Source organism: Hydra vulgaris, chromosome 07, assembly GCF_038396675.1.
Source record: "Hydra vulgaris chromosome 07, alternate assembly HydraT2T_AEP".
Lineage (NCBI taxonomy): Eukaryota > Metazoa > Cnidaria > Hydrozoa > Anthoathecata > Hydridae > Hydra > Hydra vulgaris.
In genome coordinates, this window is record NC_088926.1 from 36,505,001 (window position 1) to 36,530,431 (window position 25,431).

General features: G+C 29.8%; 1 protein-coding gene across 2 annotated transcripts in view; it reads left to right on the forward strand.

The window, feature by feature from the left end:
* Nucleotides 1–22,795, forward strand: part of LOC136082444 (protein YIPF1-like) — a 66,497-nt gene extending 43,702 nt beyond the window's left edge. For both annotated transcript variants that reach the window (XM_065801767.1, XM_065801768.1), the window contains 3 exons: nucleotides 5,563–5,615; nucleotides 10,796–10,858; nucleotides 22,521–22,795. In XM_065801767.1, the coding sequence (XP_065657839.1) occupies nucleotides 5,563–5,615; nucleotides 10,796–10,858; nucleotides 22,521–22,628 (224 nt within the window). In that variant the 3' untranslated portion in view covers nucleotides 22,629–22,795. The remainder of the gene's footprint in view (nucleotides 1–5,562; nucleotides 5,616–10,795; nucleotides 10,859–22,520) is intronic.
* The last annotated feature ends 2,636 nt before the right edge of the window (nucleotides 22,796–25,431 follow it).

A 25,431-nucleotide genomic window follows, 5' to 3' on the forward strand; every position in this document is an offset into this window, starting at 1 on the left:
ATAAAATTATGTATGTTATAAGGAAGTATAATAAAACTATATATATATGTATATATATATATATATATATATATATATATATATATATATATATATATATATATATATATATACACCTTGCAGACAAAAAAAATGAGACCAAGTTTTTTAAGTTTTATTTCAAAATAATAAATGAATATTAAAATTGTTCAATAGAAAATAAAGAGTAAAGCTTAATTTTTAAAATAATAAATTGATCAATATCCGGTCACATGTCCTTGAACTGCTATGCATTTTTTAACTCGACGGTTCATACTGTCAATTAACAACTAAATAATCCAAGGAAAGTCTGTTCCAAACTTCTTGAATTGCAACCTTTTCTTTTCTACTGCTTTTTTCATTAACCCCCACACATTTTTAATGGGGTTTAGTTCCGGAGAATTAGGGGGCCAAGAAGAAACTTTCCATTTATGTTTTGTAAACCACTCAGAAATGACTTTGAAGTGTGGCAAGTTGCCCCATCCTGTTGAAATGTAAAATCCCTTGGGAAAAGATTTTTTAGAGTTTGCTCAGCTTCAGAAAGTATTTTTTCTTTGTATTTTTCACTACTCACAGTGCCTTTGATTATAAGCAATGATGTTTTACCTTTTGAACTAATTGCCCCCCCCCCCCAAACCATGAGACTCTGTTTGAACTTTGGTTTGCCAATTCTCGGTCATTTCTTTGCCCATCGACCTTCTCGAGTTCGAAATAACTCGAAACGACTCTCATCACTAAATACCCATTGATTCCATCTTGTTTTTAGGTGTTCTTCACACCATTTTACCTTGTTTTCTTGTTTAACAGGAGTTAATAGGGGTTGATTTTTGGGAACGAAACTGAAGTACCCACTTCGGTTAAGATAACAAGTAAAGGTTCTGGGAGCAATCTTGGGACTGCCTTTTTTGATTAATTCAATTAGATTATCTCAGGCGGATTGTGTGTCATTTTTTTTGAGCTAATTGAATCAATCGTTGTTGGTCCTTTAAATTAAGTTTTCTTGGTCTACCACTTCCTTTCTTTCTCTCCAAGCTCATTCCTTCCCTCATTTTCTTTAAATATCTTGCAACTGTTGCCTTAGGTTTCCAAGTTAATTTCATCAAAGACTTTAGGTCTTTATGACCCGCTTTAAAAAGATAGTCAAGCGTCAACGCTGATGACTTTATTTCTAAAATAAATATTTTTAGGTAAATCAGAAATAATAATGAACACATAGATTTTTTGATGAACTTATATGCACCTGATAAATCAAAACAATAGGTTTCATGAAATACAAAAAAAGTCATTGTATGACTCGCCAAAAGTTGTAAAAATGCAAACAAAAGTTTTGCATAGGCGGTCACATTCTTTTTGTCTGGAAAGTATATATATATATATATATATATATATATATATATATATATATATATATATATATATATATATATATATATATATACATATATATATGTATATATATATACATGTATATATATATATATAGATACATGTGTGTATATATATATATATATATATATATATATATATATATATATATATATATATATATATATATATATATATATATAGATACATGTGTATATATATATATATATATATATATATATATATATATATATATATATATATATATATATATATATATAGATACATGTGTATATATATATATATATATATATATATATATATATATATATATATATATATATATATATATATAGATACATGTGTATATATATATATATATATATATATATATATATATATATAGATAGATACATGTGTATATATATATATATATATATATATATATATATATATATATATATATATATATATATATATATATATATATATATATATATATATATATATATATATTAGGGCTGTTCATGTGAACACAGGAAAAAAAAAATTTTCTCGGATTTGAATGCATAGTTGTTTATTTTGTGCCATTTGACATAGTAATTGACTGTGGAAAAAATCTTTCCAATCAGATAATGTTTAGGGGGTGCTCAATGACCATAAAGTTTTACGAAAAACGTCAAAAACGTGTAAAAAGTTCCAAAGTTCCAAAAATTTCTAGAACCTGGTTAGTTAGATTTTTTCCACTGAAATATTGTCTGATTGCGTGCTATATAGATTAATTAAAGTGCAGCAGATTAACTGTCATCAGGGCACCAGACTAAAAAATGTCTGCTAGTGTTTAAAACAACTGTGTTTATATCATTTTGTTAAAATTTGTATTCATAATTTTAATACTAATATTTTATTTAGAATTTGTTCAAACAGAATAAAAAGGTTTACAATTATAAATATTATTTTTATTTGGAATTTCAGTTTGACAACAAATGTATTAATATTTTGATAGTACCTAACCTTAGTAACCTATTACAGAAAACTAGCATGGTAGTCTGGTAGTGTATTGTTTGTTATTAAGTGCAGATAATAATAATTTCTAATTTGAAAATATTTATTTAATTTCTTTAGTAATAATTATTATAATATATTGCTGCAGCTGCATAAACCAACAACTGAATGATAAGTTTGTATAATATGGTATTGAGTTTTGATTTTCTCATAATATTTCAGTTATCATTGAAATGGCAGCATCATCTCGTGTTGCTATCTCTACACGACTTCAAACCAAAATCTTTTTAATTGGACAACCAGAGCCAAATCTTCCAGATAAAGTTCTTCCCTTAACATCTGATGTTTTAAAAACATTTTTTTATCATCTTAATTCAACCAAAAAGTCAGTGCCTGAAAGTCTTAAAACAACTGTTGATGAACTGATTATTATTTGGAATAAAGCCCGTATTCCGACAGCATTTCATCCGAATGTAGTCTTAAAGTTGAAAACTTTAGTCCAGGAATTTAAATTAATAAAAAAAAAAAAATCCAGATTCTCAGAAATCGAGAGAGAAATCATTTACAGACACCATTGGCCTACTTTTTGACATTGCCCACAAGGATGCTGAAACCATGATCAGAATTGAAGAAGATAAAGAATTTTTATTGGATTAGAGATGTCAGAGAAAAATGGTGATGTTTGGAGAGGACAAAGAACTTTCAAAATTAGAAGAAAGAAATGAAGCAAGGAAACAAGCAGAGAGAGAACGAAAGCTAAAAGAAGAGCAAAGACAATCTGGTGCGAGTGCAATAGTTCCTGTTATTGAACCTTTACATGACGAAAGTTATAGTGATGACAACGATAACGATGCTGTTGATAATGACAAAATGGTTGATAGAGATTTTGAGATAGAAATCCCTGTTTATTACAGACAACAAGTCAGTAAAGCAAGTTCTTCAGGGTCAGCTGAATCAAGTTTAGCAAGTACTCCAAAACGACAATGTATCTTAGATACAATTCTTGACTCGCCTGATGTTTCATCAACATTAGACAGAATTAATCTATCTGACACAAAATTTACTATACTAGCAGCAGCAATTGCAAGGGCTGGTGGACAGAACCTCGATGATGGATCATTGTCACGTTCTACAGTCCGTAGAAAACGAACCTATCATCGATCAAATATTGAAGCCACTGTTCGAACTGAATTCTGCGATTTGGACAAACCACCATTAATCGTCCACTGGGATGGCAAACTGATGATAGATCGTACAAATTCTGCAGCCCCTAAAGCAAATGTTGACCGGCTATCTGTAGGTGTGACAGGTCACAATGTTGACAAAATACTTGGAATAGCAAAACTATCAGCTAGAACTGGAGAAGCCCAAGCAAAAGCAGTTATTCATCTGCTTAATTTCTGGGACATAATTGGTGATATTATTGGAATGAGTTTTGATACTACAGCCTCTAACACTGGCTCCAAAAATGGTGCATGTGTAGTTCTAGAGAAACATATAGGTAGAAATTTGTTATATTTCGCTTGCAGACACCATGTTCATGAGATCATAGTAGCAGGAGTGTTTGGATCACTATTTGGACCATCATCTAGTCCCAACATACCTCTTTTCCAGAGATTTCAGCAATATTGGCCCAAAGTTAATCAAGGAAATTTTAAACCTCTGGATGACATTCGAATGAAAATACCCCTGGTGCAAGAACTACAAAATGAAGTGATTGCATTCCTCAAAGAAAACCTGCATGTTAAAATGCCAAGGGATGACTACAAAGAAATCATGGATCTCTGTCTGTTAATACTTGGAAAACTGCCTGATCAAGAAGAGAAAAATTATCATTTCAAGATCCCTGGTGCTTATCACATGGCTCGCTGGATGGCCAAGGTTATTTATTGTTTTAAGATTTATTTATTTCGTGAAGAGTTCAAGTTGACCACAAAAGAGGAAAAAAATCTCTGTGAATTTTGCTTATTTGCTAGTCTGGTTTATGTAAAATCTTGGATATCATGCACAAATGCCAGCGATGCTCCAGTTAATGACTTGTTTCTGTTTCAGCAACTTAAGCAGTTTGCAGTTGTGAATAAAACGATTTCCGAAGCAGCAGTCAAGAACTTTCAAAACCATTTGTGGTACCTTTCACCAGAATTGGTCCCACGAGCTTTGTTTTCAAACAAACTTCAAACGGAAGAGAAGCGAAAAATGATTTCCAACATGAAATTTCACGGTGAGAACTGGTCTGAAAGGTTGATCAAATTAAAGAACATTGAAAGTCTAGAGAAGAAATCTCTGGACATACTGGTGACATCAGTTTCAGCAAGTGCGTTGCGGTCAATGAAGGTTGATATTGATTTTCTGTTCAACAACGATCCAGCTACCTGGAATGATTCCCCAGAATACCAAGAAGGAAAAAATTTAGTATATTCATTGAAAGTAGTAAATGATGCTGCCGAACGATCTGTGGCTTTAATGTCGATGTTTAATGAATCGATTACAAGGAATGAATCTGAAATGCAGAGGTCAATTTAGGTGGTTGAGGATCACAGAAAGCGAGTGTCAGATGCCAGAAAGTGTACTCTGAAGAGTTATAGTCCTCGCTAGCATTAACATTGCACGAACTATAACATTACGATAATTAAATGTTAATTGCTCATATGTTTTTTTGTTTATAATTCGTATTTTAATCAATGACAAAGAGTCAAAAATCCTAGTGTTTTATTTCGGAAAAATTCTGGTATAACAAAAACCGCAGAACTTTAGTCGTATTGCAGTATTTTATTTCATTAATTTCTCTGCTAATAAACCAGTCTAAAGTGGATGTGGATTGTAATTTGTATTCAGAATTTAATATTTAGAGATAATTAAAACTGATCAAATCTGAAAAATCTAATTAACCAGGTTTTAGAAATTTGTGGAACTTTGTTACTTTTTCCATGTTTTTCACATTTTTCGTAAAACTTTATGGTCATTGAGCACCCCCTAAACATTATCTGATTGGAAAGATTTTTTGCACAGTTAATTACTATGTCAAATGGCACAAAATAAACAACTATGCAATCAAATCTGAAAAAAAAATTTTGTTTGGACAGCCCTAATATATATATATATATATATATATATATATATATATATATATACACACACACACACAAACACATTTAAATTAATCTTTTTTTATAGGATCGGTTTTGGTTAGAACTTTTTGGACAGCATTGCAAGATGAAAGCAAAAAAGTTTGTTTTAGTTTTGTAAAATTTAGTAACAACAATTATTTTTAATTAAATTACCGAGATTATATTTAGATTAAATGTTAAAAGTGTTGTAAAATTTTGTAATCCTTTGAATGTCTTTTTAAGTTTATCATTAATGATAATTTTTTTCTTTTTTTTGATTGTTTTTTGTTAAGATCTTTGTTTTTTTGTTTGTTTGTATTAAAGTCTTGTGTGCACTTTTGTTCTTTTGTGTGCAGACCTAAATACATTAACAAAAGATTTGAAAAAAGACAAATGGCTAAATATATAATTTTTAAAGCAATAAAAAACAAACAAATGCTTTATTATCTTAAATAAAAAGTTTAATACTAATTTTGTCATTTTGATTAAGAATAATTTATTTTGCATTAAGTTATTTTTTTATTTATTTATTTATTTTTTATTTTTTTTCGGAAAGTGACTCTAATCTTCTATTTTAGATTAGAATATGATACAATACAAGGAAAATTAGATTAGAATATGATACAATACAAGGAAAACTAGAAAAAAACTTTTTTTTTTAGAGTAAACCAAATTCATTAGTTTTTAATTTAATTTTTAACATAATTTTTCCATTCTTTTAATTCAAAAAGTCTGGCCTCAAAAGTACATAAATTTTAGATGATAGCTTATTAATAGCTTCAGGTGGTAGACCTTATAGCTTTATTGATAGCTTCAGATGGTAGACCTTATCATAGACTTTAGCTTCCAGTTTTGAAGCTATATTTTAATCTAGCTTTACTTGTATTTAATGTAGTCATTTACACCATCATCGTAATTATTGTCTCCATCAGAAGAAGAAGTGTTCTCACACTTTGTGTAGTTAAATCATTAACATTTTATAACTGACTTAATACACAAGCAACATTTAGCGACACAGCTAGGGTTTGCAATCCTGGATCCAGAGATCCTATAATCCCGTGGATCCCGTCTTATTTTATAACCCCCCATTTTGGGGATTCTTTTTAAAATATCCTAGGATTTAGAAATTATAAAATTGCGATTAATACCTGCATTTACTGATTAATGCCTGTGTTTAAATTGCGTCAAATAAAACAAAAGTAACAACAAAGCTATAAAATAATAAAAATTACTGGCGGGTTAACAAAAGCTCTTTATTTTTATCTACTTTAGTTACATAAAATAAATTTAAAAGCAGAACTGGCATCTCTGACATTGGAAGAAGAACCACAGAGTAAAATAATTAAAACTAGTTCATGTTTTTCATCGAAAATGAATAAAGAAGACAGTTTATCTGAGGTTCCTGCAAGATTAGCAGCTAAAGATGGGATTTCTTTTAACATAATATGCACTTCTATTGGTATATGTGCTCGACTGGCTATGAGGCAGTTTGTCAACATACCTAAATCTCCAAGCACTGTTAGTAAAATCGTTCTAGGTTTCTCTAACAGTATAAAGAATGTTATAAGAAATAAATTAACAAAAAATTAAAGACAAAATATTAACAGTGGAACTAAGCTTTTAATTTGTTTTGATAAGTGGACGTCGATTTGAAATACCCGTTGTTTGAATATCAATTTACACGATTGAGACTTTTTGGAATTTAGTTTAAATCTTGAAAATAGTATTGTGTGCATGATGACAGACGGAGCCAGCGTAATGAGAAAAAAATTGGAAAACTATTACAGATTAATCAACAGCTATGCTTTGCTCACAGTATTCAACTGGCTATTATTTCTTTTTTATATAATATGTCAGCATCAGTTTGTACGGAGAGACAGTCAAGGAGGTTGATGATCACATTGAAAATTTGAAAAATGAATCTGAATTTTGTGAAAGTTGTGAATCAGATAGCAATAATGATGGTGATGAAAGTTGCTTCATAGTGGACACACAAAGTGATTGGTCCTGGGATTCTTAAAGTTAGAAAAATTGTGATGATTTGTATAAGATCACTAACTAAAAATGAAAACTTCAAATGGTGTCTTCAAAAATACATAAAAAATGACTTTAGAAAAACCTTCATTTAATCAAAGATTGTAAAACAAGATGGAGCAGCTTACTATCAATACTTGAAATGTTTCATAGGTTAAAAAATTGCATAAAAAAGGTACTTGTTGATATCAGTATTAATGATTCTATAAAAATGTCAGATAACAAGTATGAAATTGTTTCTGAACTAGTGAGCGTGCTAATTCCAGTAAAAGCGGCAATTGAATACTACAACAAGTTGCACATTTTTAATGCATTAGTCTCCAGAATCAAAGAGCAAAAGTCTGAATTAAGTAGTCTACTGCACTATTTACATTACACAGAAAATAAATTAATGCCCATAGGTGTGATGATACCTGACTCCCTGAAAAAAAAATTTTTTTTCGAAAAAAGAGAGAAAAGTTCTCTTATAAAGGTATGTCCCCCTCATCAAAAGAAATTCTGGATTGTGAATCGGGATTGTGAATCGGGATTCTGATGGGATTCAGGATTTTGATTCGGGATTCTGATTTGGGATTCTGATTGGGATTCGGGATTCTGATTGGGATTCTGATTGGGATTCTGATTAGGATTCTGATTGGGATTCTGATATATAAAATACAATATATTGGGATTAATAATATAATAATATAAAAATACAATATATGGGATTCTGATATAAAATACAATATATAAGTTAATAAATATAATGTATAAAAGAAATAATACAATAAGTAAAGTTATGTATATTTTATTCGATTTTCCGTTTTCTTCTTGGTCGGTTTATCGTATTAACTTCGTATTAACACACTTATATATGTGAAATAAATACATAAGAAATTTTTTTTTAGATTAAAATTAAAAAAATGAGAAATTATAAAACAACTTTAAAAATAACAGACAACAAAGGAATTATAAAATCTATCTCCCCTCCAACGAATATCACATTAGCTGAATTTACAAATATTATTGATAACAGTGAAACTTTTGTTAACCCAAATTCAGTATTCAATCTATACAATATAGATATTATTGACGAAAAACAAGAATTTGAAGAAGAAGAAGAATTTGAAGAAAAACAAGAATTTGAAGAAGAAGAAGAATTTGAAGAAAAACAAGAATTTGAAGAAGAAAAATCGAAGAAGAAGAAGAATTTGAAGAAGAATTAGAAGAAGAAGAATTTGAAGAAGAAAAAGAAAAAGAAGGCAATTAAGTTAATGAACAATTTAGAAATAAACATTTTAAACCATTTAAAATAAACATTACTTTACTTATTGTATTATTTTTTTTATACATTATATTTCTCAACTTATATATTGTATTTATATATCAGAATCCCAATCAGAATCCTAATCAGAATCCCAATCAGAATCCCGAATCCCAATCAGAATTCCGAATCCCGAATCCCAATCAGAATCCCAAATCAGAATCCCAAATCAAAATCCCGAATCCCATCAGAATCCCGATTCATAATCCCGATTCACAATCCAGAATTTCTTTTGATGAGGGGGACATACCTTTATAAGAGAACTTTTCTCTCTTTTTTCGAAAAAAAATTTTTTTTTCAGGGAGTCAGGTATCATCATAGGTGAAGTTTTTAAAACATCTTCAAATTTTAAAAATAAAAAAATAATGTTAAACTTTCTAAATAGATGTAACAAATAGATAACCTTTTAAATAAATGTAACTAAATGTAGCAAATTTACTTCATCCTATAAATTCCTTGGACAACATTAAAGATTTTGTAAGTTTATAACATTGTAGCTATGTTCTTCTTCCTTCCATATAAGAAGCTGTTTAGTGCTTTTGACACAGAAATTTTGTAGAAAAACTTATTCAATGTGCGTTGATTCCACATATAACAAGGTAGATCCGCTTATGGTGCTCAGTTGAATACACAATACAGGTTTGTGGAATACACAATACAGATTTGTGGTGCTCAGTTAAATACACAATGCAGATTAGTTTGTTGTGTTCAGTTGAATACACAATACAGATCAGTTTGTGGTGCTCAGTTGAATACTCAACTTACTCAGTTGAATACGCCAACTTAAGTTGGTAAATATATAAATTGCATCTTGCAAACTTAAAAGTGCACAAATAAAATCTATTTTAGGTTCACTTATATGCAATTATCACCTAAAAACAACTTTTTGGAGACAAAGAAGAAACAAATATAAAAATGAAGAATAATAAAAAATAAAAATTTGAACTTAAATCAAATTATACTGATTTTGTGACAGAAGAAGTTTTTCATAATTCAGAGAAATGAAAATACTGCAAATAAACTTAGAAGATATGTTTCGCTTGGGACCAATAAAATTATGGTTTAAATGTTAACTTAAGCATATCAATAAATCCACAAAATAAAAAAGGTGAATAAAATATTGAACAAACCTATGGATATATGAAGTATGGGTATGGAATGAAACCTGAAAAGATTTTTATTCGAATCCATTAGACTTGAAAAGGTTTTTTGTTGAATCTCATGGATCTGAATTTTATTCACTGAGAAAAGAAGTATTAGTGTACTAAATATTAAAAAAAGATTAGCCAATAGCAAACACTTTTTTCAAACAAATTTGATTGTAAACAACATAAACATTTTTATTTTTTAATAAACTTAGTTAATAAGTTATAAGCTTATGTTTAAACAAGTAATTGCATTATTAATTAGACTGGATAAAGGGCAAATTAATAATGTAATTACTTTAAATATAAGCATATAACTTGTTTTAATTTTTTTTATTAAGACTATAAATGAGTTTATTGTAAATGGTTTAAAAAAATTAACTCTCCCCCTTCCTCTTTCCCAATAAAGGTCTTGCCTCTTTCCCAATAAAAGCAGACTCAGCTTAAAATTCCTGACTTCATCTGCCTGATCTGTGCTGTATTTTATTGGAATAATATGAAATGAGCCTTGAACCCTGTTAAAATAATATGAGAAATAATATGGTAATATAATATGAGACCCTATCTGTTAAAATAATATGAGACCCTACCTTGCGTACCTGTTAAAACTAACTGCAAGTACTAACCATTTAGCTGGAAATGGTTTTTATCTATAATTTCAATTAAAAGATATTAAAGTCTTAAACTTAAAAGTTCGATCAAATTATTTGATTTAATCAAATTCCATTGGATATTTTGTTGATTACCAGATTTTTTTTTAAACTTGCTTCATTTTTAAAATACAAACTTTGTTAATTTTTATAACTTTTGTTTTTTAGGTTGCTTTTCTTTTCGTTCTTGCAATAATTGCACTACACACCATATTAGCAGTTGGATTTAAAGTAAGATTGTTTAATATTTATTTAAAAATAAAAGTAGAAAGAAAAAAAAAAAAGTTAACTAATTGAGTGTTAGAAAGTTTATTAATTGAGTTTGCGTGTATTTGTGAAGTTGTTTTTGTGTGTATTTGTGTGTGTGTTTGTGAAGTTCTCTGAAGATCTGTAGTTTGTTTTAATATTCCTTTCCTCTTATAATATTTTTTTATACACATATTTTAATTCGAATATTTTTTATACACATTTTTTTAATTTAAACACAGCCAGATATTTTCTTACTTAAATATTTGTGCATAAAAGTATATTCAAATTGTTTGCACAAACTTTTTTTTTAATTTACTGAAGGGTTTTTGCTACGCATTGTTGCTTATTTTAAAATATTTACATTTTGTGTTATTTATGTAATCTTTTTTTTAGCAATTTCTTTTTTTACATAATTATTAAATAGTATACATTATAATTATAGACAGTACTGGTTGGAAGGGGTTGCAAAAGTTGCCCCGCACCAGAGCCCAACTTTTTTGCAATATTTATAGGGCCCCATTTTAAATAGCTCAAAAAAGTAAACGAATTATTTATTCATTCATTTAAAGGTTGTCTAAAACTACACATCATATTTTGTATATATTTTTTAAATGATATTTGTTATTGGTTCTTTTTTAAAAAAAACATGTAAAAAAAAATGGTTATTACAGTATTTATATAATTTTACAGAACTTCATATTTTTAGTGGAACTGAGGCCCTTGTTGCCTAGGACTTGGTTTTAGATAATTAGTTACGTCAATTATTATTTTTTTTGTTTGATTTTTTTTTTTTAATTTTTTTTTTTTTGACTTTTTAAAAGAATTCTTTTTTTTTTTGAACTATTGAATAAATTAGTTGTATAATTTTCATAATGAATGTTAAAAGTTTTACTTCCATGCTTAATATAATAATATAATATAATAGAAATGCTGTAGTAAGTGTACTAAATAGTTCAAAAACTACCAGTGAAATTAATAGTAAATAATTTCACTTTGACAGCATATACATTGTGTAGTTATTCTAGGTAAATAAATTATAAATTGCAAATCATATAGCTCTAAAATATTTATCAATGCGAGTTTTGAATAAGTTCAAGCTTTCACTTTTGATAATAAAACCTGGTAGTTTGTTCAACATTGATGAGACTATCAGTTAAAAATTGATGACGGATATTGCAGTTTTTAACTATTTCTCTTCTGATTTTGAAGTTATGGCCCCTTGTGTTGGGCTGATATGAAACAAAAATATTACAATCTAGTTCTACAATATTTTTTTAAGTACGTTTGAATTAAGTCACCTTTTTTATGTCTTTTTTCCAGTGTGCTTAAGCCAAGTATCTTCTTGTTTTAACTTTGTTTTCAAATCTGGGGTATACATTTAGTGGCATGATGTTGAACTTTTTCAAGTGCAATAATATCACTTTTAATGTATGGGCACCATGCTTGTATCTCAAATTTAAGATGGGGTCGTAAATGTTACATATAGTATCTTATAATTTTTTTTTTGTTGATGTAATGAAATATGTTTTTCAACATTCCAAGCATTGAATAAGCTTTTGATGTAAATTGGTTATGTGACTTTTCCATTTGAGATTTGATGACATTGTAATTCCAAGATCTTTTTTGGTATCAGAGACTGCTAATATTTTGTCACCTAGTTTATAAATATAGCGAATGTTATTTTTTAAAGTGCATAATACAGCATTTTTCACTATTAAATTGTAATTGCCAGATCTCTGACCATTTGCAGGCTTTGTTAATTTCATTCTGAAGCAATTGACAATTCTCAGTGCTAGCCGCTTTCCTGATTAACTTTGTGTCATCTGCAAAGAGCTTAGAGTGTTTTAAAATCTCTGGTAAATGGTTGATATATAAAATGAATAAGATAGGAGAAATTAATAATTCTATTATTTTTAAATTTTTTTTTAAAATGGTCTCCAACTGTTGCCCCATATCTTATACCATTTTTCCCTGTTTAGAAATATTGTGGGTTTTATTTTTTGAAATAAAACGAGTTTAATATTCTGACTCTCCCTCTTATTAAGATTCCAGTGTTTATTAGATTTATAAATATATTTCAGGAGATATTTTTAACAGGAGGGTCCTGTTAATTAAATTCCTCCCTTTTATTTGGCAGGTGAGAGTGTAAATTTGTTCATTATATTTAGAACTTTCATCAGAACTAAAATAATGCTAGTATTAAAGCTATTTCAACATAAAGTTTATATAACTTGTCTGTCTATAGCCCTATTAATGCGCATAAACCTTGAGAACATAATTACAAATAAAATGTTAAAAGTCTCCACCGATTTCACATCTGCAAAAAAATGTTATTCAAGATCAAAGGTAAAATAGTTTTTCATGTATTTCCATTAAACGGTAAGTTTTATCATAAAAGTTAATCAAATAAAAGTTTTAGATCATAAAATTACCTACTTAAATTGCACCATAATTGAGTTAATCAGAATGTTTAACAGTAAAAATTTGAGGGTAAACACTACAATTCATTGGATAACTTTGACACATAAGTCTTTGATAAATTTGACACTACAATTCATTAACTTCTCTAATGTAGCATTAGTAATGTAGCATATCCTGCAAATACAAATTCTCACACTATGCATAAGGTGTCCTGATGCGTGGAAATAAGCATTTCTTTAATACTGTTTAAATAGGCTTGTTAATCTTTTATGCATTCAGCTTATATAAATTCATTTGCAATCAACACTATATTAAAATATTGAACCCATACTTTTTCTATTGGTCCTTGTTTTTTCAATTCTTTTAGTTTTTCATTGAACTGATAAAGTAATGTTTATAATTATTATAATTGATATTTCATTATCATCACCACTATAAATATTTTTATATAAAGTTATTTATTCGTGGTAAATGATCTTCTTGTGTAACTGAACTTTTTGGGGAAACTATTTGAATGATACAATTTGAATGTGAAGCGTGTCAATACTATCTAAAGTCTTTATACTTATATCAGCATTGTCTACAACGTATTGAATAAATGTGCCAGTTTGTGGTGGTAAAATTAAAAATGAATGGTGAAAAACTGCTGGTGCCTCCTACATTACAGTGTCATTAAATGGTTGTTGCCGCAGTTTTGATTCTAAATCGTTATTTCTCTTTACTTTATAATCGTTATTCCTCATACCAAGCTTGCTTAAGAATATTGCGATGATTGTCAAAAAAACAGATGAAAGTTAATCTGCCTTGTTTTTCAACCTCAATCATATCTTAATTGTTCTGTTATCTAAATCTAGATTTTTGCAAATATTTTTTAACTCACTATTTTCAATGTATAAAAATATTTCTTCCATTACATCCTTTGTAGATTCATTTAGAGAACAACAGATTTTGCCTCCAGCAGTTGGTCTCAAGAAAGAATTAGAACAACTATTATAGTGCATAGCCTCAGCAGCAACTAAATCATATTCATTCTCAATGCATGCAGTAATAATTTTCAGCTACGTCATAAGGCTGACTCCGAGCAACACTCAGATTTAATTCTTCAAATTCAAGAGTAACTTCCATAATAATTTTCTCAAACAAAAATTTACTTACACGAGCTCTGGTATGAGGTGGACTAACTTTGGATGTACTGGTTTGATCCATATGTTGCTGTCTTTTAAATGCACTAATATTACTCAACCGAGCATACATTTTTGGGCACTTCTCACAGACTTTTGACCATACAGGTATTCAAGAAACCCTTAATTTTTATCATCACCAGAATTAATTAAATTCTTTGTTCCACAATCAACAACAACTGTTAACTTGCTGTTAAAGATTTACTACAAATAAGACATAGTTGGGACATTTTATAAAAGTATTAAGCAGTTCAAATCATAGTAAGGACTGTTAATGAGTAGGGTCTAGACCCGACTTAACTCGATCTGGGTTTCATTATTATAGACCCAAAACATGCCAGACATAAATCTGTTAGACCCATTAACCAATATAGTTGGTTATGCATACCCGACCTGTTTGGTTAACAGGTCTGGTGGGTTTTGGGAATCCAGACCCGCTTTAAATGGGTCAGGTCTGAATCTAGATCATCTTATTTCTTATAAGAAACATTGTTCAATATGTATTCACATGTATGTATGTAACCACATGTATTCACTGCAAAGAATGTTTATAAAAAGTCAGAATAAATATCATCTAAGACAAACTTAACGCGCGTTATTAAGTATACTGTTATGAGATACTTTTAGTTTTTTTAATACTTTTAGTAAACTTACTTAGTTTTAAACTTAGTTTAAAAAAGTAAGTTTAAAAAGTTATGCGAAGTATATTTTTCAATTATTTTTATTAACAGGGCTCATAAAAATGTGCTTTAAAAAAAAAATACAAACTAAACTAAATAATTACTCTTAAGTTTTTATTATATATGATTATAAAAACCTAATTTTAACTAAAAGTTTTAATGAGAACAGCTAAACAGTAAAACTCTCTAAAACTTTCAAATATTTTATTGTTTGTATCCAAGATGAAAGAAAAGCAGCAAGAACATATTTTTCAGTAATAAATTACAGTAAAATGCATTAGTGAAAAAACAAAATTGTAAACCTTTGCCTTTAAATAACTTTTTTTGCAAATGTGGGATCAGTAGGGCCTTTAATATTTTATTTGTAATAACGTTCTCAACGTCTGTACCAATTTTTAACTCTATGCGAATTATTGTAAACTTATCGACTATCTTGACCGGACTATTTAGCATCTTACTCTACATAAAGCTTAAACAAGTTCTCAGAAAAGAGGTTGCTTTTTAATAAAAATGCATTCTTATTACTTGTAATAACTTTGAATGACGTCTGCTGTAATTAATAGAGGAGAGTGGGGAGAAGTGTGGACATTAAAAAGTATTTCTAAAATAATTTTAACATCTTTTTTACATAATGTATGTACTACACCAAACAAGTTTTAACAAATAAAACATCATTTTGGGCACTGATCTCATCCCCTAAGGTTGACACCAGAATTTTATTAAGTATATATATATATTTTTGATTTTAGAGAAACCGTGTCATTAGGGTAAAATGGGACAGGCAAGTAATAAACAACATATTAACAAAAATTATTAACTAAAAACTATTAAAATTGTAAACCTCGTTATCTTCATCAAAAAGGTTTCCACAATATAATTACACAAAAATGATAAGGGAGAAATGGGTGATTAGTGCAGCAGATTAGCATAACAATTGTACAAGAGTGGATATAAACATGAAACTTTTTTTAGATGTAGAAAATAAGTATCCAATGCATCACAAATAAAATCACAAATAAAATATAAAAGTTTTGAAAAATAGATAAACAATATTTATCGATTAAAAGTAAGTTAATAGTTATTTTTTATAATGTGTTGATATTTATATATGTATATATATATATATATATATATATATATATATATATATATATATATATATATATATATATATATATATATATATATATATCTGTGTGTGTGTGTGTGTGTGTGTGTATGTATGTATGTATATATATTATTCCTAGGCCTCTATACATGTATATTATGGCCAAGCGATATATTGTTGCACATTTCTATGGAGAATGAGGTTTTCGACAGCCCTAATCCGATTGACTGGCAAAGTGTATTTTCTGCCAAAGTACCTCTGCAAACAACTTGATATGTCCCGCTAATTCTAAGCATTCAGATTGTTTGACAAGTTACAAATCACTTGCCTAAATCTTACCACAATTTATGCAGGCAGATTTGCTACCACCTGGATTTTATATTCAGCGATAAGATAATGGCAGTGGCTTAGAAAGTACTTTGATTGCCAACAAAGCTTAGTGGCATAAACCCTGCAGAATGTTTTACATCCCTAGCTGCAGAAGGTGAATCCTTATTAAATGAAGTCCAGGCACTTAATATTGAGCACATTTCATTCAGGCAATCAATGTCAAGTGATATGAGAAAATCAAATTTGGTTTACACACAACCGGTTTGTTTTATTTGTGATACCAGTGAGTCAAAAGGCTCATTATACAGTGTCTGTACCACGGATCTGGATATTAAAGTCCGCGAGTGTGCTATTGCCTTGGGTGGTTCTACATTATTGACCAAGTTGAGCGACACAGATTTAATTGCTCAAGAGGCTAAGTATCACACTAAGTGTCTCAATGACCTGTACAACAAAAAACATGCTTTTGATAGACGCATGCGTGCTGAAACGCAGCAAGTAGAAGATAAAGTTGACTGTGTACATGGTATTCTTTTTGCTCAGTTGATCGCTTACATTGAAGAAACAAAGTTAGAGAATGGTATCACACCCATCTTCAAACTAGCTGATCTAGCTAGGCTATATGCTGATCGCTTGTCCCAACTAACTAAAAATAGGCTACATACACCAACTCAACTTATGCATAGCACACGTTTGAAAGAAAGACTACAAGCCCATTTTCCTAACATGCATGCACAACTGGAAGGTTGAGATGTTTTACTTGTTTTTAATTGTGACATTGGTCTAGCACTTTCAATATGACTGTGATCGTGATGCAGTGTGTTTGTCAAGGGCTGTGCAGATTATACACCAAACTATATTTGACACCACTGAGCCTTTTCAGGTTCAGCAGAAGTTTCAGCAGAGTGTCAGGAAAGGTCAGTATCAAAAAACTTCCTTGCACTCGTTAATATGATACTAGAAGGTCCAAGCATTGACATACAAACCAAGCCAATTAACACTCCTGCTGCACTTACTATAAGCCAGCTACTTACTTTTAATAGTGTAAAGTATAAGCAATCAGAGAACTTTAACTCTTCTATTGTTAAAAGTAGACAAATTCAATCACAAGAAATTCCATTACCTCTGTATGTTAGTTTGCTTGTGCATGGAACTACAAGAAAACGATCATTTATTGATGAGTTATTTCATTGCACTGACAACTGAACTAGGAAATGAAGTGTGTGATCAGTATAACAGTGATCAAGTTGCGTGTCCTCTGAAACTAAGAAAACAACTGTTTACTGTTGCAGCTGTTGATAATATTGACCACAACCCCACAGCGACAACAGCTCGCGGAGCATTCCATGGCACAGCTATTTCATTAGCTCTAGTACTGGAGTTTCACGCAATGTTATGTTGCTTCTTAACTCGCGTGGTAGTAAGAAAATAAAAGCTCTACCGGAATCATACTTAGATGTTACCCCAGTTAGGCTTAAAAATGATCAACCAGCTATACCTATCAGCAGTGGTCCGTTTAGAGTTAGTGGTGCTGTGTGGGAACAAGAACTCAATCAAGAACATTTGTGGCTTAAAACTGTTAGACAAGTTCATGATGCCAATGGATCAAATGATAATTTGCAATCAGTTGAATGGCATACCATGCCAATTACATTATCACTCCAGATATAAGTTTATCAATAGTTTAATTGTTGCCACTATTTCAAGATTCTTCCAATAATGTTGCCATAGTCGGACACTCAATGGATGTAATAAAAAGTTCTATCCAATATCTTCATTCTGAACAGATCCCTGTTAATACGTTTGGTCAACCGCTGTATGCTATTACTAAAACTATTCAATGGAACTGGCCTGATTTGTACGGAGAAGATAAATTTGTAGTTGATGGGTGGCCTGCACATAGAAATGGGTTGTCTTAAAGCGCTTGGTAGCTTATTAAAGGGAAGCGGCTGGGTCGAGGCTGTTTCTGCAGCTGGAATTGTAACATCAGGCACCGCTGAAGCTCTTTTGTCTGCATCCCATGTAAAATGTTGGTGGTATGTACATGAAATTTCTGTTTCTGCAAATCAAGCATGCGAGTCCTATTTTAGTTTGCTTGACGATGACGTTCAACCGTTGCCTTTCACTAGCTGGAGTGTAAAGCAAATGGTTCATCCACAGTTTGCTTCTTGAAGTGCAGTCAAAGAAATCCAGCTTATTTTGTTTACGTTTATTAGGTCTCTGCGTACTTCAAATTTTGATCTATACTTAGATAGCTTAACAAAACTGGTACCATGGTTTTTTTCACTTGGTCGTGCTCATGCTTGATGGTTATCTGTGCACATTCGAGACATGGTTTGTCTTTTGCAGAATAGTCCAGCTGCATTTAACGCGGGAAAATTTACAGTTAAAAAAACTGTACGAAAATTTTCAGCAATGGCTATTAATCAAAGCCATGAACAATGCAACGCTGCAGTTAAAGGTGATGGTAGTGCTATTGGTTTAACACAAGACGAAACGCATTACGTCGTTGGATGATTGCAGGACCGAAAGTATCTAGGCTCCTTGAAGAATTTCAATATGGAATGCGTGAGGCCAATGCAGAATATAGACACCATGATCAGCAAGAAAATGTTCGGACAGCTTTCAAACATGATGTAAATGCCCTAGTTGATACACTAGTTGATATGGGCAACTCATTTCAAGTTGACACTGAAGATATTGTGGTATTACATAGCAGGCGTGTTGTGAGCTGTACTGCAGCCGATATTATATAAATTCGTGATGTAGGCAAATTTCAGTACAAAAATTTTGTTCAAGATCGCTTTGTTAATAGAACTGCTAGTGTATGCACCGCTAAAACGCAACAACTTGTCCCCATTTACAACTCGGCAATCAGCAATCGTGTCTAATATTAGCAAACGCTTGAAATCCACGCAAAGTGTCTGCGACTTGTTTTCTAGATTATACATTGGCTGCCAAACTAGAGACGGCAGTTTGGAAACATTTTTTGAGCATGAAAATCAGTCATATCCCCTTTCAATCTCTGAGTTTGGCACGATTTGGAGCCAAGTCTGATTTGGTTCCATGCTTAGAAAAATCACCCAAATTATTGACATTGATCCTTCCACGCCTTCATTTGATATAATGGCTTTTGATGGTGCTGTTATTGTTCAGTTATTGAAGCCTGGTAAGGCTAAGACGTTTGTATCTTATGTATCAGACGTATTTCTTCCTTATCTCCGTTTACAAATTGCTACAACACAACGGCTAGATCTTGTCTGGGACACTTATAAAGCTCAATGCTTAAAATCTGCTACACGTGCAACGCGAGGGATTGGAGCTAGAGTACGTGCTGGACCTCAAGTACCTGTCCCACATAATTGGCAGGAGTTCCTAAGAGATGATCACAACAAAACAGAGTTTTTTCAATTTTTATCTGAAAAAGCAGTTTCAATTCAATTATCCGAGTCAAAAGTTATAATAGCCACCGCCGGGCAACATGTTCTGTCTTCAAGCTCTTGTACCTTTGATAATCTTGAACCATGTTCTCATGAAGAGGCTGATACTCGCCTTATTTTACATGTATATCATGCAGCAATGGCTGGTTACAAGAATATTGCAATACGCACAGTAGATACAGATGTTCTTATCTTTTTTAATTTTATGCAATCAGTTGTGGATTGCATTTGGCACTGGAAAGCATTTCCGTTACATTGCAGTACATGAAATAGCTAACAGTCTTGGACCACTAAAATCGAAAGCTTTACCAGCTTTCCATGCTTTTAATGGTAGCAATACAACCTCAGCTTTTTGTGGCAAAGGTAAAAAAACAGCATGGTCTACTTGGTCTTCTTTAAATGATTTAATTGATGCATTTTTGGCACTTTCTGCAGCTCATGATCCAATGAAGGATGAAACTTTGTTGTTACTTGAAAGGTTTGTCATTTTATTGTATGAACGAACTGCTGAGCAAAAAAGTGTAAATTCTGCAAGGCAGTATTTCTTTACTCAAAAGAACTGGCAGATTGGCAACATTCCACCCACGCGTGACGCACTAATGCAGCATGTGAAGCGTGCAGCGTATCAGGCGTATATTTGGAGTCAAGCAATGATAGTATCACCAATTTTACATAGCCCAAGTGAATGGGGTTGGAAGCTAGAAGAAAGTGATTGGCATCCAATATGGATGACGCCTCCTGAAGCTGATAAATGCTGTCTTGAGTTAATTCAGTACGGATGTAAGACAGGTTGTACAACACGCTGCTTTAAATGTGTTCGTAACAGCTTAAAATGTACTTTTCTTTGCAGTTGTAAAGGTGAGTGTACCAGAGATTGAAATTTATCAATGTATAGATTAATATTAACTAATATGCTTAATAAAAGTTGTGTTTGGTTTCTTAGCTGCTTTTAAACTTTTTATTGAGCAACAAGTTTTTTAAAAATATTTAATAAAATTTTTATTTTTATTTTTAAAAAAAGCAGGGGGGGTATTTCTTGGGTAAGAGGGCCGTGCCCAAGCCCAATTCCCCCTCATTAGCGCATATGCGATCAATGTATACTTCCAATGATCTACCTTAAGTTTTGGCCAAGATTAGTTAAACGGATTAAAATTTAAAAATAAGGTTTTTATAAATCCAAGATGGCGGTAACTGCCATCATAGATTCAAGACAGTTTCGGTCATGCTATGCTTTGCCACCATATTTTAAAATGATCAGCATAATTTTCTGAGTTGTTGGTGAAAATTTCATGCTTTTATCCACTTGTGCACAATTTTAGTCATTTTTAATGCTAATCTGCTGCACTAGATCAATTAATTTTCTTACTCGCAATTCATCCCTGAAAAAAGCCGTAAACAAGGCGATGCCTGCTAATTAGAGGGAGTTTATCTTTTTTAATTAAACTTATTGTTTACATTAGATAATATTGATTAGGGATCTTTCCTGATTGAAATTTTTTAGATTTATTCTTAACGTTTATTTTTTTAAAACGAACGTTTTAAATAAAACTTTCGTTTTTATTTTAACTATTTTTTTTATAATTAAAATAAAAACGTTTCTCCGTTTTTTATTTTGTTTAGAACTTTATTTTATTAAGAAATTAGTTAATTCTATTTTATTTATTTTATTTAGAAATTAAGTAAAACGTTTGTTTCTCCGTTTTTTATTTTGTTTAGAACTTTATTTTATTAAGAAATTAGTTAATTCTATTTTATTTATTTTATTTAGAAATTAAGTAAAACGTTTGTTTATCCTTATTTTTTTAAATTAGTTTATTTGAAAACGTTCATTTTGCCGTTTTTTTTTTTTTAAGTTTTCAAAATCGCGCACGCCGTACCTATTGATGTTAATTTAAAAATGTTGTTGTTAATCTAAAAATGTTGATGTTAATTTAAAAATGTTGTTGTTAATCTAAAAATGTTGATGTTGATTTAAAAATGTTGTTAATCTAAAAATGTTGATGTTAATTTTAAAATGTTGTTGTTAATCTAAAAATGTTGATGTTAATTTAAAAATGTTGTTGTTAATCTAAAAATGTTGATGTTAATTTTAAAATGTTGTTGTTAATCTAAAAATGTTGATGTTAATTTAAAAATGTTGTTGTTAATCTAAAAATGTTGATGTTAATTTAAAAATGTTGTTGTTAATCTAAAAATGTTGATGTTAATTTAAAAATGTTGTTGTTAATCTAAAAATGTTGATGTTAATTTAAAAATGTTGTTGTTAATCTAAAAATGTTGACGTTAATTTAAAAATGTTGTTGTTAATCTAAAAATGTTGATGTTAATTTAAAAATGTTGATGTTAACCTGAAAATGTTGATGTTAATTTAAAAATATTGATGGTTATCTAAAATGTTGATTTTTTATTCCTATACATTTTTAAAAATATTATGGAAGCAATTTTAATTGCTCAATACTTACGCTAAGATTTTTTTTACTTTAGCTGTATTTCTTTAAATCCATCCGTTACGATATTCTTTACCCTCAAGTAGTTACGCCTGTTTTGCCTTCAATAAGAACTCTGAAACAGCATAATACATTCGCACCTTAAAGCTAGTTACTATCTATTTTAAATTTTTTTGGATATGTAAGATAATCATGGATTATTTATTTCTCTCCATAATAACGCTATATTGTAAATTATTATCTTGTAATCTGTTTTTCAGTTTTATTGTAATTTTGCGCGCTTAAAACAATATTTGATTTATTTTTATGACACGTGATGAGTTTCGTGTTTTACACTGTTCTGTTCTTATATCACTCTGGGTGTTCTTTGCCAAAGAGTACTGTCGCACTTTAGAATATATTTGATATCGATTAGAACATAGAGGAATTTAGAGTTTTTTCCGTGCTGGGAAAAACTTCTAATTTTTATATGTCCCAATCGACATTATATATGCATTAATATGCAAAAAGTTACATGATTATCAAAAAAAACCTGTAATAAGTTGATTACATATATAAACATAAAGCTATTTATAATTATGATTTATAAATTACCACAAAAAATGGCATTAGCAAAATTTTCTTAATTGTACAACAAATGTGCAAGATAAACACTGGAAATTGAGATTTATCTGTTATAAATAACTATTTGTATCATAGTGTTTATAGAAGGGGTGACATCTATATGCGTAAGGGTTTTTAAAACTTACATTCGCTCAATCGCATAGCTAAAACAGTGGAATTCACTGCTTTAGCTATGCCATTGAATTTACGGCTTTACACGATGAATATACGGCTTGTTGTTATTTTATGAAAATGTTTACTAAGTATGTGTCACTTTAACGATTGAAATGTTTGCGATTCTGTTTTGTAAAAAGATTAAAATCACTAATAAAATTTGTCATTTTTTATGACATTCAATTAAATATCAAGTTCTTGGATTTTCGAATAAACGCGCAGAATAACAAACTTAGCTGAATTTAAATTCAGCTACGTTCAAAAATTGGTCTAACTTGTTTTATTAATATAAGATATATAAGATCAAGTTTTATGTAAAACAACTTTAGTTTATTTTATGCCGGATTAACACAAAGTTTTTTACTTTATGCCAGATTTCTATCAACTTACACCAAGTTGATAACTACATAACAAAAATTAAATTAGAGCTCAATCAGAATAATCAATTCTTTTAAAAAAATTGTTTTTTATTATTATTTTGCATATAATTTTGAAAGATGGACTGGACTTAAAGAGAAAACTCCTTTAAAAGTATTACGATCAACATTGTCTGTTTAAAGGCTAAAATCTGTATGAGCTCTATATCAGTTTTATTAAAATAATTTTTGATCCTAAAACGTAATTTTATACATTTTTCTGCTTGCAATTATTCTTGTATATAAGATCTTTCAAAATTCTTTAAGAGTTTTTTTTTTATCTTTCTGTTTAACATAGTATAAATATTAGTTTTACAATGCACGTATACATATATATATAATAAAAGATAATACAAAAGTGTATGCTGAAGTTACAACAAAATAAAGCAGAAAGGAACTAAAAAAAGACTAGGTTTTCACAATCTTTCCTTAGAGCTCCTTTATAAAAACTCAAGTAATATATCGCACTGGTATAAAGCTCGTATAAAAGAAAAAGTCAACAAAGTTACCGTTTAAATAATCATATAAAAATAAATTAATTAAAAAAAGAAAAACGAATTTTTTACTTATAAATATTGAATATTAAAATTTGTGTTTGAAACTTAAATGAATTATAGGACTTCATCATAACATTTATGATATTCTTTTTGACAGTCATTCCATAATTTAGGTCTCCGATTTACAACATTTTGAGAGTTAATTACATTCCCAAGGCAGTTTATACTTGTTGATTCCATTTGATATTAGACTATACTTTTCATTTAAATTTAATTCAAATTTAATGTTGAAGTTTGTTGGCAAGAGGTTTTTGTCAGTGCCGCCGAGTGAAACTTTGGGCCCTGGTTGAAGTTTTCTTAACGGGCACCCGTTATATATCCAGGACCTCTAGAAGCGTGCTCTGGACTACAAAAATTGAAAATAAAAATTAATTGAATCTTTTAAAAGTTAAAGTTAGGAAAAAGTGTACAAGAAATGTTAAACACTATCTCATAACAGAGCTTTGCGAACTTTTCAATTCGCCAAAAAATTAATAATTTCAAAATTAATTTTCTTAGCCATTTCGACTTCAATAGATAAATATATTAAATCATTAAAGCGATTTTTTGTCATTATTGATCTTGATGCGTTTTTTATTCTTTTCGACACACTAAACGATCTTTCTGCTCAGGCAATTGTCACTGGAATTGTGCAAAATATCCTTGCAATTATGTTTGGAAACAGCGCATCCAGTTGTTTTTTTTTAATTTTGTTTAATAATTCAACAAGCTGAAGAAAAATAATTTGTATATTGGCACCATAAATTAATTTCAAATGTAGTATTTCATTTATAAGACGATCATTGATATCGTTTTCATTAGCCTTTTTCAAACTGCGTTAGACCTGGTAACTAATATTTACTTGAGGGGACATTTTTTTAAAGCGCAATATATGTTCAAACAACTATATAAACAATATCAATCAAACAACTACAAGTTTCATCATAATAACTTTCTTTTATAATGGAAAAAACATGCAAAATTGATCAGTTCACTTTAGAAGAAGCTACCGCGTGGTTAAAAAATCTGCAAATGTCTACTTCGGGCACAAAGGATGTACTTCTAAATCGAATTAAGAAGTTTAATATATATCCGAATTTGGTCAAGAAAATTAAGAGCAGGGCTGATAAAAATTTCAAATTTGAGTGTAGTTTAGATTCTTCGATAATTCCACCAAATTCTGTGAAATGGGAAATAGAATACTCTAAAATGCCATTTG